The 16,858-nt window shown below is 37.4% G+C and overlaps 1 protein-coding gene across 1 annotated transcript in view; it reads right to left on the minus strand.

The window, feature by feature from the left end:
• The window catches only part of piezo1 (piezo type mechanosensitive ion channel component 1 (Er blood group)), a 200,316-nt gene that overhangs the window by 58,792 nt on the left and 124,666 nt on the right, over nt 1-16,858 (minus strand). Inside the window, exons 23-26 of the mRNA XM_062059009.1 lie at nt 14,649-14,753; nt 13,749-13,905; nt 5,217-5,460; nt 4,912-5,008 (exon numbers count right to left, since the gene is read on the minus strand). Coding sequence (XP_061914993.1) covers nt 4,912-5,008; nt 5,217-5,460; nt 13,749-13,905; nt 14,649-14,753 — 603 coding nt within the window. The remainder of the gene's footprint in view (nt 1-4,911; nt 5,009-5,216; nt 5,461-13,748; nt 13,906-14,648; nt 14,754-16,858) is intronic.

Below are 16,858 nucleotides of genomic sequence, written 5' to 3' on the forward strand. Positions count from 1 at the left end.
CTAATAAACTTCTGCCTTGAAAACTTTCTACCTTTAAGTAGTATGTTACTATAATGACTTAACACTTGTTTATATTGACAAATGTTGTGTTTTAGACTGCACCATTGTTCAATTAAGTATGCATTTTTAGCTTGTTTGCTGTTGTGTGTAGGGATGTTCAGGGATTCATGCTGCCTAATCCAATACGGATTATCCTCGAGTGAGACTGGCCGATACCAATATTGATCACATGTTTTAAATGTATTTTTTTTCTTTATTTATTGTAACAGTCTAACAATATCAGCACAATATTTTAACTAGTTCCTTATTCTTTTTTATTACATACAATTGTTGAGCAAAACAAAGTCAATTGTACACAATAACTAAACAAAATCCAAAACTACTATTACTCAGTACACAGACAATTTTTTTTCAATCTGACAATAATTTGGATTAGAATGTTCATGTGTACATGGACCCTTAAAAAAAAATATCTGATTATTACGTGCATTTTAATGCATCACACCTTAAATCGCAATACTTTACCTTGACCTACTCAGTGGTCTAGTGGTTAGAGTGTCCGCCCTGAGATTGGTAGGTTGTGAGTTCAAAACCCCGACCGAGTCATACCAAAGACTATAAAAATGGGACCCATTAACTCCCTGCTTGGCACTCAGCATCAAGGGTTGGAATTGGGGGTTAAATCACCAAAAAATTATTCCCGGGCGCTTCACTGCTGCTGCTCACTGCTCCCCTCACCTCCCAGGGGGTGAACAAGGGGATGGGTCAAATGCAGAGGACAAATTTCACCACACCTAGTGTGTGTGTGTGTGTGTGTGACAATCATTGGTACTTTAACTTTTTTTTAACTTTAACTGACATGCGCAGCACACACCATTAACGGAAATGTGTGTTATTGTTTGTGCTATGGCGCCATCTTTTGGATGAGTTCGCTCACTGCAGGTGCTTAAGTAGAAGAAGCAGTGATTTCCGCTGTAAACAAAATTAGCTAAGTAATTAGCTAATGAATAAAAATCCCTTCATATTCTCTACTGCTCGCTAGTGTTAACCTTTTCTGAGCTACTGTGTAGAAATATGGGGAAATAATTACAAAAGTACACTTCATTCATTAACGGTGTTACAAAAAAGATCAGTTAGAATAATACATAATGTTGGATATAGAGAACATACAAACCCTTTATTTATTGAATCAAAATTACTGAAATTCCACGACATAGTGAATTTGCAAACAGCTAAAATTATGCACAAAGCAAACTATAACCTGCTACCCAAGAATATACAACAATTCTTCTCAAAAAAAGAGGAGAAATATAATCTTAGAGAAAAACGTAATTTAAAACATTTGTTTGCACGTACAACACTCAAGACCTTCAGTATATCAATATGTGGAATTAAATTATGGAATGGATTAAGCAAAGCAATCAAACAATGTACTAATATGATCCACTTCAAGAAACTCTTCAAACTTAAAGTGTTTACAAAGTACAATGAAGAAGAACCATGACAAACATTCTCAATTTATTTCATCCATCCATTCATTCATTCTTAAAGTAATCTTACTTATCTCATCATATGAAATATGACTTACTTCACCAATTATTATTATTAAATTCTTACTATTATTTATTTATTTATTTATTTTTATTGTAATTACTTATGGAGTTTATTGTGAAAAAATTGTGAACAGGAAGTGAACAAAAAGTTTTGCAACTGTTATGTAAAGAAAAGGGGTAGGATTAAATAAGCTCTGCTTCTTCCTACTCCTTTTCGAACATGTTGAAAAGAAACTGGAAATTGTGATGTATCATGTTGTATGCTTGCATGTTCGAAATAAACTCAAACTCAAACTCAAACTCATATAGTGATGAGTTTAAGGATCACCTGTTGGATTATCAATGACGGAAGACAGAGATGGTGACTCCAGAGAAGAAGGCAATATTTTCATATTGGGGCTTTTTACGGTGAGCTGCGTAACAACAGTATTTTTGGAATGCTAGGTAACGTCATATCAAATGAAAATAACTGTAATTTGAAAGTCAATATTAGACTAATCATGGTGTCAGCTCCATCCTTAGTGAGAACTGTTGCCAAGCTGACAACATGTTCACGCTTTAGTCTTCCGTTTGCCAAATCTTTGTCCAAATAATATATTATTTATACATTCACGTATTTAATTTGCCAAGAAATGCAAAGCATACATTCTTTTTCATGACACAAATTTTACCATGAGCAATATTCAAAGCTCTTGTGGTCAATTGGCACGCATACAAGATGATTTCAATATGTTATTGGCAAACTAAATGTGTTTTTGTACAGTTTATCTTATAAATATATTTGAGTGATAATATTAATAATACTCTTTTTATGGTGCATGAGATCCAAACATTTGCATTCTAACTGCGTCATAACAGGAGACAAAATGTTTTGAAAAAGTTAAACGTAATCGTTTCCTAAATTCATAACACGATTTTATCATACAAATTATTATTATAATATCATAACATCCATATCTTTTAAACGTTAGCTCTAAATCAAATCAACGTCAGAACCCAACATTGATAAATGTTACCAAAAAGCATGTTGTTTCAACGTTATGTTTGAGTTGCTTAATGTTAGGACCTGATTCAACAAGTTCTCAATGTTGTTTTAATGGTTTGTGCCTGCTGGGATACTTCATTGACCCACCACATTTTAACTACATGTACAATATAACTACATTAACACAGCTTGATATTTTGATATCCAAGCCTTAACAAATAAATACACAATGCACCCAGAATTAGAGGAGTGTTTATTGATTGTAAAATATGTTTTGTTATGTATTTTATAGTATGTGTTTTTTCACACCATTTATCTTAAGCAAACATGCCCCTTTACTTAATCGTGAAGGTTACCTGAAAGGTGCCGTGGGTTGCCCACGGTCAGTGGTCAGGTCAATGCATGTGCCAGTGCAAAGAGGAGTGAGGGAATTCTTAATGGTGTGCTCAGTGGTAAATTTTGCTTTAAAATGCACTCCGGAGGGACTTAAAGTGAGTAAATTAAGTTGAAAAGGTAATAAAAGTTGAATACCGGTAATAGTTATAGTTGAATAATTACTTTAGTAAAACATTTTTTTAAAATGTTTGTCTATGATAGACTGACAAATTAACATTTGTATAAAAATATTGGGGTCTTTTTTAAAGTTAATTTAAAGGCCTACTGAAATGAATTTTTTTTATTTAAACGGGGATAGCAGATCTATTCTATGTGTCATACTTGATCATTTCGCGATATTGCCATATTTTTGCTGAAAGGATTTAGTATAGAACAACGACGATAAAGATTGCAACTTTTGGTATCTGATAAAAAAAAGGCTTGCACCTACCGGAAGTAGCGTGACGTAGTCAGTTGAACATATACGCAAAGTTCCCTATTGTTTACAATGATGGCCGCATGAAGTGAGAGAGATTCGGACCGAGAAAGCGACAATTTCCCCATTAATTTGAGCGAGGATGAAAGATTTGTGGATGAGTAAAGTGCAAGTGAAGGACTAGTGGGGAGTTGAAGCTATTCAGATAGGGAAGATGCTGTGAGAGCCGGGGGTGACCTGATATTCAGCTGGGAATGACTACAACAGTAAATAAACACAAGACATATATATACTCTATTAGCCACAACACAACCAGGCTTATATTTAATATGCCACAAATTAATCCTGCATAAAAACACCTGCGTGTTTGTTATGCTAGCTCCTAGCTCCTCTGCTAGCTCCTAGCTCCATAGAACACGCCAATACAATTCAAACACCTGATCAACACACACAATCACTCAGCCCAAAAGACCGTTTACCTAACCCAAGGTTCATAAAGCTTATATATTTTTAAAAAGTTACGTACGTGACGCGCACATACGGTCAAGTTATCGAATGTTTAGCAGCCAAGGCTGCATACTCACGGTACCTGATATTCAGCTGGGAATGACTACAACAGTAAATAAACACAAGACATATATATACTCTATTAGCCACAACACAACCAGGCTTATATTTAATATGCCACAAATTAATCCTGCATAATAACACCTGCGTGTTTGTTATGCTAGCTCCTAGCTCCTCTGCTAGCTCCTAGCTCCATAGAACACGCCAATACAATTCAAACACCTGATCAACACACACAATCACTCAGCCCAAAAGACCGTTCACCTAACCCAAGGTTCATAAAGCTTATATATTTTAAAAAAGTTACGTACATACGCAAAAAAAAGCCAAAGCTGCATACTCACAGTAGCACGTCTGCGTCTTTGTCATCCAAATCAAAGTAATCCTGGTAAGAGTCTGTGTTGTCCCAGTTCCCTACAGGCGTCTGTGTATCCAAATCAAAAGTCCTCCTGGTTAGAGTCTCTGTTATCCGAGTTCTTCCATCTTGACTGCATCTTTCGGGAATGTAAACAAAGAAGCGCCGGCTGTGTACTGTTGTGGCTGACTACGTTCGAAAAATACGTCCATTTCGCACCGACAACTTTCTTCTTTGCTTGCTTGGCTTCCTTCTCCATAATGCAATGAACATGATTGAAACAGATTCACGAACACAGATGTCCAGAATACTGTGGAATTATGAAATGAAAACAGAGCTTTTTCGTATCGGCTTCAATGTGGAAGGCATACCCGTGTTCGCCGGGCTACGTCACACGCATACGTCATCCTCAGAGGCGTTTCGAACCGGAAGTTTAGCGGCAAATTTAAAATGTCATTTTATAAGTTAACCCGGCCGTATTGGCACGTGTTATAATGTTAAGATTTCATCATTGATATATAAACTATCAGACTGCGTGGTCGGTAGTAGTGGGTTTCAGTAGGCCTTTAAATTATGCAAGCAAATTATTAACTATGATTAATCATGAATAATTAAAATTCAAAAGTTGTATGATACGTACGATCGTAGTATCCTTTGACTGTGCAAACTAGACTGAAGAGTTGGATCATCCAACAGAAGTTCTTCTGCATCTCCAACACAAACACACATGCCAGAATCTGAAACATACACAGATAAATAATTAATTTTGTACATAAATATTAAATTACCCATTTGTACATCATTGTGTTTTTTAACATTAGGTTTAGCCTTCAAATACAGTAGTTGTGAAATTAACAACTAATACACTGTTTATGTACACCCAAGCTTTGAGTTACTAAGAATATCGTAACAATTATGATTAAATGATTAAATCAACATACTTACCGAAAGAACATTTTTTGATATGATGACGGCTACATTATAAATGATGAGACAGTCCCACATGGCGAGGCGCGTCCTGGATGGTTTGACCAGTAATTGGGTACCAAAAAGCAAAAAAAAGAAACAGGAGAGAAGGTATCCCAATCCAAACACAGACACACGTGTAGCCCCTGTCATGAAGACCACTGAGAGCACAAACCAGAATAGGTGGCAAAAAACAAAAACCTTGGCCATGTCCAGGTAACTCCTGCAATATGAGAGGGACATAAATGTACAAACGTTCAGATGGCAAATGAAAATATATCATGATTGATACATTTATATTCTTCTTTAGGATGTTTGAGTTAATCTCCTGCATAAAGTCAACGCAAAAAATGAGGTGGTTAAGATTGGCCTAAACTGCATTAGCTTCTTGTCCGTCACTACTGCATTTATCAGGGCAGGTATCACTCGGCCGTTATGTTTTCACACTGCTGTCGTTTGGCCTCTGATATGACCTCCAAGCTGGTAAAATTGGAGGTTGACCACTCCCTCCGTCAGTGCTTTTCTTCTGATTTGCCCCATCCATCCATTCTCTACCGCTTGTCCTTCTCACAATAGGAGCAATTCCCGGCCTACACGGGGACTTTCATATGGCTTTTTCTAAAGCTATTGTTAACACCTGAATGGATTGTGTTACTGGTATTAAAGTATATATATATATATATATATATATATATATATATATATATATATATATATATATATATATATATATATATATATATATATATATATATATATATATATATATAGGGATGATGTTTGATAAGGAATTATCGAGTTTGAGCCTATTATCGAATCCTCTTATCGAACCGATTCCTTATCGATTCTCTTATCGAGTCCAGATAAGTTGTTGTATACGGAAAAAAACACACAATATTTGGTTTAACAAAAGCTCACTTTTATTATATAATAAAAAAAATAAAATCTAATAAATAAATAAATATTGACTGTTACCCACCTAAAAAAATAAAATAAAATAAATAAATATTGACTGTTGTTACCCAAAGTATATTAAGTGGGATTTTTCAGAGAAACAAATATATACAGTAACACAAAAACAACCTGTCTCTGTGATCACTATAGGTGTATAAATAATAATATAGTGTTAAATAAAATCAGTCCCTTGGGCACAAAACTGAAAATAATACAGCTCTCCAAAAAGTGCACTTCTGCTGCTATTTGACATAACTGTTTGTTATGATGCTTTGACATTTTTGCACTTTATTTCTTTATTGAAAGAACATTCTATGAAGAGAAAAGTTCTTTGCAAATGTGGTTACAATGCTAAAAAATGAAAAGTTAAAGCTAAAAAAAGAAATACACTTTATTGAGTTAACATTATTTCTTTATAGGGGGAAAAAATGTTATGAGCTAGAGCAGTGATTTTCAACCTTTTTTAAGCCGTGGCACACTTTTTACATTTACAAAATCCTGCGGCACACCACCAACCAAAATGACACAAAATGACACTCTAACACAGTATATAATACATATAGTTAATAATATAGTTTTCTAAATGTATTTATACTCACTACTATTACAATGGCTTTACAAGCTCGCAGTATTAATGTTTCTGCCACAGTGTGGGACTTTTTTGATTTAGCTACGAGTTCAACAACAAGGTAGCAAGCTTTGAGGGCTCTCTTGTTTACCTTTGTGGTTTTTCTGAGAAAAGTTGCCTGTTTCTCATTATTTGTACGTAAGCGTACAAAATAGTCCATCGGGGTGTTTCGTTTGGAGATGGCGTTTAAGCTTGCTTGGCACCATGGCGCTATTGGATAGCTTCTCACCACACACCAAGCACTGCGGAGTCGGTGCTGTCGCATCCCCGGTGAAAGTCAATCCAAATGAAAGATAGCTTTCGCTTTATTGCCTCGAGCTCACCGTCTTTTTTTATTTTGTAGACCACTCATACTAGAGCCTTCATCTGGGTCAGAATTTTGTCCAGGACCCTGTTCGGCATTTGCATTTTCCCTTCTCAAAAACTTCTCCATCACTGTCACTTGCTCGCCTCCTTTTGCTGCGATCCCAAACTGTCACTGTCACGTGATGCGCAGCGCTAACTCGATTGTCTTTACAGGTATTTATCGCCCTCTGCTGCCACCTACTGAAATAGATGAGTATTACATTATCTGCCGCACTTTATTATAGCACGGACACCCGACAATGGTTAATTAGGAGATATTAAATAATTTCTCACGGCACACCTGACGATCTCTCACGGCACACTAGTGTGCCGCGGCACACTGGTTGAAAATGACTGAGCTAGAGAATATAACAACTACACTACCCAGCATGCAACGGGAGTTACGAGCATGCGCAGTCACCCCGAAAAGTGTTGCATGTTGCCACGCTGTGAAAGTAAACGTCAAGAACTCAGCCAACACGCCTCGTCTGCATTATTTATAATTAGACAGACAACACATCTACAGTGTGATTTTGTTTTGTTTACAAGGAAAGAAAAACAAAAGTTAAAAAAGGGAGATATGTTGTATATATATGTATGTGCTGCGGTTGTTTTAAGAACATTGCGACAGCAGCCGTAAAGGAGGTGCGTTGCTAGCCTGGTTGCTATGTTTCCGGTTGGTCGTAAAAGTGTTCGTCATGTGTTTTACCCTGCTAAAATCTCTCAGTAAAGTTATTCGATGGATTATAGCTTTTGTTTTGAACTTTATTACACCTTGGAGCTCTTTTTCCCGCCCATTGTTTTCCTGCTTTCACTATCTGCGCCTAATGACTGAGCTACGTGACGTCATTTCTTGTGATGTCCCACGGAGCATTTCTGGTCGGGACGGGATTCGAATAAAGAATCAACTCTTTTCCTTTACTATAGTGGTCTCGATAACGGGTACCGGTTCTCAAAAAGGGATTCGAGTCCGAGGACTCGGTTCTTTTCTTATCAAACAACCGGGAAAACCGGTTTCGAGTATCATCCCTACCTATATATATATACACACACATATATATATATATATATATATATATATATATATATATATATATATATATATATATATATATATATATATATATATATATATATATATATATATATATATATATATTCTGTAAATGGTTTTTATTTTTTTATTTTTAACCATATTCTGTTTTTTTTCCAGTAGGGTTCTGGTTCTGATTTATTTCAAACATGGTACGTCACATATTTCCAGTTTCTCATTGCAACATAACTCAAAAGCAGCAGAAGGAAGCAAGCTGATGTAATCCTATCCCTTTTTATTTCTTAAAAACATTTTCACACATTTGTTCACTGCTTGTGCTTAATTTACAACACAAGTTAAAAAAATACAGTTCTCGTGAAGGGATAGTTAAATACGTTGTGCTTCACATAATGAGATGAATAAGATGATCTCATTTTCAATGAAGTTCAAGATATATCAAGATTCTTCTTTTTTGTAAACACAGAAACAAAAACACAGTCTCTTAAACTGTATCATATTAGTACATTATTTAACTTCATTGCTTAATCCACTCCATAATTTAACTCTACAAACAGTTATGCTAAATGTTTTAAGTTAAAATTTTCCGTAGAGTTATATTTATTCTCCTTTATTGAGAGGAATTGTTATATATTCTTTGGTAGCGGGTTATAATTGCACCAAATCATTACATTTAAATATTTTTGATTCAATAAATAAAGGGTTTCTATTACTAACATTATTAACTGACCTTTTTTGTAACACAATTAGTGAATTAGTAAATTTATAGGAATGTTCTGATCAAGGATTCATGTTACTGATCATCCATGAATAAGATTGGCTAATTCCAATACCAATAATTTGGACATAAACGACATGGCCTAAAATAAAATCTCCCATTCTTTCAAAAAACTATTTGATTTAAGGGGTTTTCCCTTACCTTTTAAGGAAAACCAATGAATACAAATGACATAGATAATTCAAAACCTTTTTTTATTTTTTATTTATTTTTTTAAAATCAAAACTGGTAGTTTGAGATGACACTGCATACACTACATCTCACTCTTAAGATTTGTATAATGTTGTTTTTGGACCAGATATAAATTTTACTTTTTATAAATTAAATAATAAATTCAATGAAATAAATTAAGAACTTCCTCTGGGAGAAAATACTTTTGTCTTGAATGCAGCTGAGATAGGCAATTAAAACAATTAAAGACACATTGAGCTTTTCTTGTATAGCCTGCCATAATTTAGAATTAGGTTGAAATAGAATAGAATAGTTTACTGACAATGTATTCAATACTTCATGATTTATGGTTGCCACTCTTTGTCTGTGCTTTAAGAAAAATACAATTAAGTACTAAAAACAAAACTAAAGATGAATACAATCATTAGTAAATACTAAAAACAATACTATGGCTAAAAGTACACAGATAAGACATATTGCAGGTAAAACACACATTGTTAAAGATAAAAAACAAATGTAGGAATTTTTTTAACAAAATTCAGTCAATTCACTTGCATTCGTTTGCGCCATGTGTGCGGTTTGGACTCCGCTAATATTTGGCAACAAGCCAAGCACCGGTGTGCGTCTAAGTACACTATATTGCCAAAAGTATCTGGCCACCCATCCAAATGATGAGAATCAGGTGCCCTAATCACTTGGCCCGGTGTATAAAATCAAGCACTTAGGCATGGAGACTGTTTCTACAAATATTTGTGAAAGAATGAGCCGCTCTCAGTGATTTCTAGCGTGGAACTGTCATAGCATGCCACCTGTGCAACAAATCCAGTCGTGTAATTTTCTCGCTCCTAAATATTCCAAAGTCAACTTTAGTATAAGAAAAGTGAAGTTTGGGAACAACAGCAAGTCTGCCACCAAGTGGTAGGCCACGTAAACTGACTGAGAGGGGTCAGTGGATTCTGAAGCGCATAGTGCAAAGACTTTCTGCACAGTCAGTTGCTACAGAGCTCCAAACTTCATGTGACCTTCCAATTAGCCCACATACAGTAAGCAGAGAGCTTCATAGAATGGGTTTCCATGGCCGAGCAGCTGTATCTAAGCCATACATCACCAAGACCAATACAAAGCTTTGGATGCAGTGGTGTAAAGCACGTCGCCACTGGACTCTAGAGCAGTGGAGACGCCTTCTCTGGACTGACGAGTCACGCTTTTCCATCTGGCAATCTGATGGACAAGTCTGGGTTTGGAGGTTGCAAGGAGAACGGTACATTTCGGACTGCATTGTGGCCGAGTGTGACATTTGGTGGAGGAGGAATTATGGTGTGGGGTTGTTTTTTAGGAGTTGGGTTTGGCCCCTTAGTTCCAGTGAAAGGAACTTTGAATGCTCCAGGATACCAAAACATTTTGGACAATTCCATGGAATGGCACTTCAAGTTCATTTGCGACTAAAGGCAGGTGGCCAAATACTTTTGGCAATATAGTGTATCTGTATGTGCTCACCAGGGAAGCCGGTTAACTACATGACTTGTTGCTCTTTAAACTCATTGTACAGATCTGACTGCTTGTTATCTAATTATTTAGCTAAATTTGAAGCACAAATGTGGTACTAAAGTATTGCCAACTTTGGCGCTTCCATGTTTACAGCGTCACCTTTATCCATAGTTTTGAAGCCCAAATACCTCCATAATGTACTTCATTCCTCCTCTTTATTAACCAGGAGGAATTTCAGCTTTGTGCCATTCTTCCTCTCCACATTGTTTCTGCTTGTATGCGCTTTATGTGTGCATGCTGACACACTCAACATCATGCGCCTCGGCTCTGTATGTCACCGCCGCAAGGCAGCATGCGGATGAAATAAAACTATGGGTATTTTTCAAAGGCAGTATAGCATCATTTTTAATGAAATGTATTCGTACCGGTATAGCGCACAACCCTATTTCTGTCTTGAATAAAATACTTCTGTAAATAAAAATGGAGTATTGTACATTGTATGCAAATAATCCCACTGAGAGGACTACAGTTTTAGCATAGTAAATGGATGAGTGCAGCACATGTTGGCAGTGTGCAGAGCAACTGCTTTAGTGATCATTCTCCACTGTGCTTCTTTCTCATTATACATTGTACCTTACTTAAATGATTCCAGCACAGTAAGCTGCTTTTTTGTTTGTTGTTTCTGTCTTTTTTGCGGGTTGCATTTTCCGCACTCGGCTGGAGCCTTCGGTTTCAGATGCTGGAACAAGTTTGTTGTGCTGCTGCCTTTTTTTAAACAAACTTTGCAGCATGCAGTCATTTGTTCCAAACCTGATCCAGAAAAAATACCTAGTGACAACACTTTGGAACAAACGTCTTGCTCTTTTTAGTGTTGGCACTAGTCATGTTTTGCTAGCTGTATGAATCTCCGCGAAGGAAATAAGGACGAGGTCGGAAGCCACATAAGCTCTTGGGGGCAAAAAGTATGCCGGAGCAAGAGGAAAACAAATGGATTGTTTTTTTTTTCATATCGTAGGCCTACCGATAATGGAGCAGATTATTATGAAGTTAAGGGAGCTGCTCCACATGTGTGTGGTGATACACAATTAGCTGCTAGCTTGTCAGCCAGGTGACAGATTGGCGTTTGTGATCAGCATTGAAAGGCATTAATCGGCAATGGCTATCAAGTACTTAAGAAAATCGTCCGATACTCATCGGTTGCCAATTGATTGGCACATCCCGAGTACTTTTATAATTATTTCCCATATTTCTGCACAATAACGCAGATATGGTAACACTAGCAGGGAGCAGAGAATATGGAGTGATTGTTTTTTTAAATTCCAGAACATATTTTGCTTAATTCTATATTAAGGCTTACTGAAATGCAAAAATGTATCAACTTGAGAGGTAGCACTGATGATTAGATCAGACAAGCCATTGAAATGTTTGCTCGCTTGGAAAACAACAATTCTTATTTACGATTTGACTCCCTTAAATGACCTTGTCACTGCTCACAATAGAAGAAGGCTGTTCTGAAAACATCCCTCGTTTTAGAGCCGCATGCGACTCTTTAGCGACACCTTAGTGGCTCCCTGGAGCTTTTCCAAAATTGTATGAAAAGGCTGGGGGAAAACATGTTTTTTTGTTTTAATATGGTTTCTGTAGGAGGACAAACATGACACAACCCTTCCTCATTTTTAGAAAGCCCACTGTTTAATATGTTTGTGTTTACGCTTCACTGATGAGAGTATTTGGCAAACGCCGTTTTGTCCTAATTTCGGCGGCCCTTGTCACTGTACTTATGTGGACTGTGACGCAACAGTTTGTTTACATGTATAACTTTCACCGACGCTGCCACAGAAAGATGTGTTTTATGCCATTCCTTCTTTGTCTCAATTTGTCCACCAAACGTTTTATGCTTTGCGTGAATGCACAAAGGTGAGCTTTATTGATGTTATTGACTTGTCGGAGTGTTAATCAGGCATATTTGGTCACTGCATGACTACAAGCTAATCAATGCTAACATGCTACTTAGGCTAGCTGTAGTTACATATTGCATCATTATGCCTCGTTTGTAGGTATATTTGAGCACATTTAGTTTCCTTTACTTATGTCCTCTGTGTTTTTAATTTATATTTGCATATCTCATGACACATTATTTGTATGTTATGTTGGCTGCATTTCTGATAGTTGTTTGTTTGTGTTGTTTCAGACCACAGCAAATGTTACCCTGCTTGCAAAGATTGTTATAAATCCATTAGAAGAAGACAGCCTGCTGTTTCCTTTAACTTGGACACACACATCTATACCTTTGACCATTCTAAGCTAGTAATTTCCAGGAGTTAGCTCACCCTCTGAGAAGCCTCCATTTTACTAATGTTTTCCAATGTTGAAAAAATGTGTAGAATGAATATTACATTTCAACATTTCTGTCAATGAAGATTTGTGTCAGCCTCCGGCACATAGTCATTTTGATAGCAGGCTATCAAAATGGCCGGTGTGAAAATGGCCTTCATTATAACACTTATATAAGGCGTTTGATTTTTTGCGGCTCCAGGCAGATCTGTTTCCTTGTATTTTTGGTCTAATATGGCTCTGTCAACATTTTGGGTTGTCGACCCTTGGTGTAAATCCATCTTTCCATCCATCCATTTTCTACAGCTTGTCCCATTCCGGGTCGCGGGGGTGCTGTAGCCTATCTCAGCTGCTTCGGGCAGAAGCTGGGGTACACCCTGGACAAGTCGCCACCTCATCGCAGGGCCAACACAGATAGACAGACAACATTCACACACTAGGGAATATTTAGTGTTGCCAATCAACCTATCCCCAGGTGCATGTCTTTGGAGGTGGGAGGAAGCCGGAGTACCCGGAAGGAACCCACACAGTCACGGGGAGAACATGCAAACTCCACACAGAAAGATACCGAGCCCAGGATTGAACCCAGGACCTTCGTATTGTGAGGCACACACACTAACCCCTGTTACACCGTGCCACCCGCCTGGTGTAAATCATACAGTATAAAAAGGTATAATATCAATCTTCAAAACACAAAATAAGAAAAAGCAAAACAAAATAAGGAAAAGCATGTAATGAGGATTTATAGAATACCGAATGTACCTGCAGTTGATGAAGTTGGGTGCAGGGTTGAACAGTCGACCTTCCATTGGATTAGGGCTGTCTGTATTGTCTCCTGCCAGAACCATCCACTCCTCCATATGCTCGCACTGAAACACTTTCCACTGCTGGGACGCACATATCAGCAGAACAAAGTCCACTGTGGAAGTTACATTAACATATGATACATGACAAAAAAAAAGTTTGTATGAAAATAGGCACAAGTCCTTTTCAAGGATTCAATAATTTAAGGAACTTTATTGAGCTTATTTAATTTCCTTTTCTTATGTCCTCTGTGTATTTAATTTATATTGGCATGTCTCATGACACATTATCTGTATGTAATATTGGCTGCATTTCTGATAGTTGTTTGTGTGCCATGTTGTTCCAGACCACAGCAAACGTTACCCAGCTTGCCAAAGATTGTAATAAACCCATTAGAAAAAGACAACCTGCCATTTCCTTTAACTTGGACACACAAATCTTTACCTTTGGCTTTTTTAAGGCAGTAATTTATCATCCTCTGAGAAGCCTCTGTTTTACTAATGTTTTCCAATGTTGTAAAAATGTGTAGAATGAATATTCAATTTCAACATTTCTATCAATTAAGATTTGTGTCAGCCTGCGACACATAGTCATTTTGATACTAGGCTAATATAGCTAATATAGAAACTTACATAATGTGTTGCCTTTATTATAACACTTTTAAAAGGTGTTTAATTTTTTCTGGCTCCAGACAATTTTTATTTGTTTGTATTTTTTGTCCAATTTGTCTCTTTCAACATTTGAAAGAGCCGAATTGGACTAAGACCTCTGTATTTAGAGTGCTCTTTGGTATAGTATGGCATCATATTGCCCTGTAAAATAAATCTGATTTAAAAAAATATATATAATTCAACCCACCTATCAGGTTTTTGGAGTTAGGGACTGTGTAGAAATCTGGTAGATAAAGCCATTTAATGAGAGCAGAGTTCATTAAAACTGGAGTGTTCCACCGCCATGGGTAATCTAGAATAAAGACCCACAAAAAGCAAAGTGTAAAAGTTAGCAAAGGCATAATATGACCACACTAACAGTAGTAAAAAAAAATAGAGTTACAACAAACAAACAAATAATAATCTGTTTTTTTTACCGCACAAACTTTTTGAGGAACTTTCCTATTCACCCGAGTAAATGCACCAAAAACTATCCAGGGAAAATTTTTGCTATGGGGCCAAAATAGAGCCAAGTAGCTAACAGAGTTTTTTCCCCAACAACTTTTGGCTTGCAGGAACTTACCGTATCTGTGTGCTGAAGAACGCTTACTTTTGAAACACTTTCAGTGTTTTGCTCAAATGTAGTATTTCAACTAGCAGTTGCAACCCAGTTGGTTAATTTTTATTAGCTATATTTCTATGCACAAAGCTAGGTGAAGTGGACAAACTTTTTTTTTTTTTTTTTACAGGGCAACATACAATATTTTGCGGAAAATTTAACACGCAAATTCCGACTTCCCAGTACAAATGGAACGCACCATAAAAGTCTAGACTGCAAATGATGAAACACTGCAATTCCCTTCCTGTGTGTGAGGGTCTCACGGCAGCACCTGCCACTGCTCGTTGAGGACAGTATTTTTGCGTGTCAGTCTCCAAGACACAAAAGAAGTTTCTAATAACACTGGAAAAAGTTGCAAAATTTGTCGCTAGTATCTGTTTACAAAAAAGTTGCCTAGAGGATTGGAAAGACGCCAGATTTAGTGACAAAGTCACCAAGTTAGCCACACTGTAGACTAGAGATGCGCGGATAGGCAATTACTTCATCCGCATCAGCATCACAAAAGTCGTCATCCACCCGCCATCCAACCGAACTAACATTTTATCAAAGCCACAACCGCCCGCCACCTGCACGTTGTTTTATATATAATATAGACCAGGGGTCGCACCCTAACAGCAATAATTAGGGCGTGCTGTGATGGTACTGTCTTTATCACCCTCTACAACATGTACAGACAGCGTGTCAGCCCAGTCACATGATGTGTGCGGCTTCTGCTTGCACACGTGAGTGACAGCAAGGCATACTTGCTCCACAGCCATACAGGTTACACTGACGGTGGCGTATAAAACAACTTTAACACTCTTAATATGTGCCACACTGTGAACCCACACCAAACAAGAATGACAAACACATTTCGGGAGAACATCCGCACCGTGAGACAACAAACACAACAGAACAAATACCCAGAACACCTTGCAGTCCTAACTCTTCCTGGCTGAAATATACACCCCCGCTACCACCAAACCCCGCCCCCCCTACACTGCGCCCCCACACATCACCCCCCCCCCCCCCCCCCCTCCGTGCGTCGGTTGAGGTGGGCGGGGTTTGGTAGTAGCGGGGTGTATATTTCAGCCAGAAAGAGTCCTCAAAAGCGACTAGCGGCAAATCTAGCGACTTTTTGGGATGTTTTGGAGACCTGAAAGCGCGTATCACTCCTCAACGTACAAGCGGTGTTTCCGTGAGCTTTTCCTCACAGAATCTCTGCACTTGGACAGCTTGTACTGAAAACACATTTTGTTGTACTTTTAAGTGCAATGACAAAGTTCCATTCTGGTCAGGGCAGAGGAGACACACAATCACTTTGTGCAAAGATGCATCTGTTTTTCACCTTGGTTTACAGAGTGCGATGTAAATGTTTCATCACTGTCACTCTTGAAATAAAAACAAACCTATCGTTCATGTTAACGAGCCTGTTATACATGTATTTTTCTTTTCCTCCTTGTGTTTCTCCTAGTAGCTGTTTTCGTGATTTCTGATCATTTTTCTTTCTGTTTAGTTACCATGATGACCAAGGGAAGGTGGGATACCGGAGCACACCTGTCCACAATCACTGTGATAGCATTTAAGCCAACCTGATTCACCTGAGGTCGTGGGATCTTTGACTCGTGCCCCGACATGTTTCCTCCACACTATTTTTGGCTCTGTGCTATTTGACATTCCAGCTTGTTGTTTTTCGCTAAGTGTTATTGCTCGGTACTTGTTACCTCAGCTTTCCCGTAATTCGCGTTCCCCTATCCTTATATATATATATATATATATATATATATATATATATATATATATATATATATATATATATA

Source organism: Entelurus aequoreus, linkage group LG09 (genome assembly GCF_033978785.1).
Source record: "Entelurus aequoreus isolate RoL-2023_Sb linkage group LG09, RoL_Eaeq_v1.1, whole genome shotgun sequence".
NCBI lineage: Eukaryota > Metazoa > Chordata > Actinopteri > Syngnathiformes > Syngnathidae > Entelurus > Entelurus aequoreus.